Below are 1,098 nucleotides of genomic sequence, written 5' to 3' on the forward strand. Positions count from 1 at the left end.
CGTGAAGTCGCCCAAGACTTCAAGACTGATCTGAGGTTTCAGAGTAGCGCCGTAATGGCTCTACAAGAGGCTGCCGAAGCCTATCTTGTGGGTCTCTTCGAAGATACCAACCTCTGTGCCATCCATGCTAAGCGTGTAACTATCATGCCTAAGGATATGCAGCTCGCCAGGAGGATCCGTGGCGAGAGATCGTAAGCTATCAGAAGCCTCTTGAGTCTAACATGCATTACAAGGCGTTATTCAACGCCATCTAAATATTCGAACTTCCGTAAAAATAGGTGTAATTTTAAGGCGAAAATTAGAAATCGCCATTCATCGGTTCGTAAACATTTAACGTTTTTTCCATCAGATCGCGTACGATATCACATCAACCAGTGGTGCATAACTCTGACCATCATCCGTTTAAACTAAATCCTTGATAGTAAAACCATGTCCGGAAAGGGTAAAGGAGGTCGTGGCAAAGCTGGCAAGAAGAGTGGCAGTGGAGCCAAGTCTCGCTCCGCCAAGGCTGGTCTACAGTTCCCTGTTGGCCGTATCGCAAGGTATCTGAAGAAGGGCCGTTATGCTAAGCGCGTCGGTTCTGGAGCGCCAGTCTATTTGGCCGCTGTTCTAGAATATCTCGTCGCTGAGATTCTTGAGCTCGCTGGTAACGCTGCGCGAGACCACAAGAAGACTCGTATCATACCTCGCCACATTCAGCTGGCGGTCCGCAACGATGAGGAACTTAACAAATTCCTCGCTGGTGTTACTCTCGCGAGCGGTGGCGTTTTGCCCAACATCCACACTACACTTCTTCCCAAGAAGAGTAAAGGTAAGAGTTTCACCGCTTCCCAGGAGATGTAGATAGTGCATTAGCTGGCGGAGCCCTAGCAATTCCAAGGCGTTATTAGGCGCCATCTCAACAATTCTTGTAAGATTTCTTCACAGTTAAGAATTTCTCAAACTTAGCAATGTAAGTTTGATACTCGAGTATTTCAAGAGGAAAATTCGAAATCACAATATTACAAGAGTGAATTTTTGCGTTATTTGCATCAGAACCGTCTGGAGAGTACGAGGCGTGCTGAGATACTTTTAAACTATCCCGCAAGTAAAATACTC

General features: G+C 46.4%; 1 protein-coding gene across 1 annotated transcript; it reads left to right on the forward strand.

Annotated features, from left to right (window-relative positions):
- Nucleotides 1-429: 429 nt before the first annotated feature.
- Nucleotides 430-843, forward strand: Pmar_PMAR005524 (histone H2A.1, putative; the record flags this gene model as incomplete). The annotated part of the gene is made up of 1 exon (XM_002777837.1): nucleotides 430-843. One exon carries the CDS (start codon nucleotides 430-432, stop codon nucleotides 841-843), a length of 414 nt encoding a protein of 137 aa, XP_002777883.1.
- Between the last annotated feature and the right edge of the window lie 255 nt (nucleotides 844-1,098).

Source organism: Perkinsus marinus, assembly GCF_000006405.1.
Source record: "Perkinsus marinus ATCC 50983 genomic scaffold scf_1104296951022, whole genome shotgun sequence".
Lineage (NCBI taxonomy): Eukaryota > Perkinsozoa > Perkinsida > Perkinsidae > Perkinsus > Perkinsus marinus.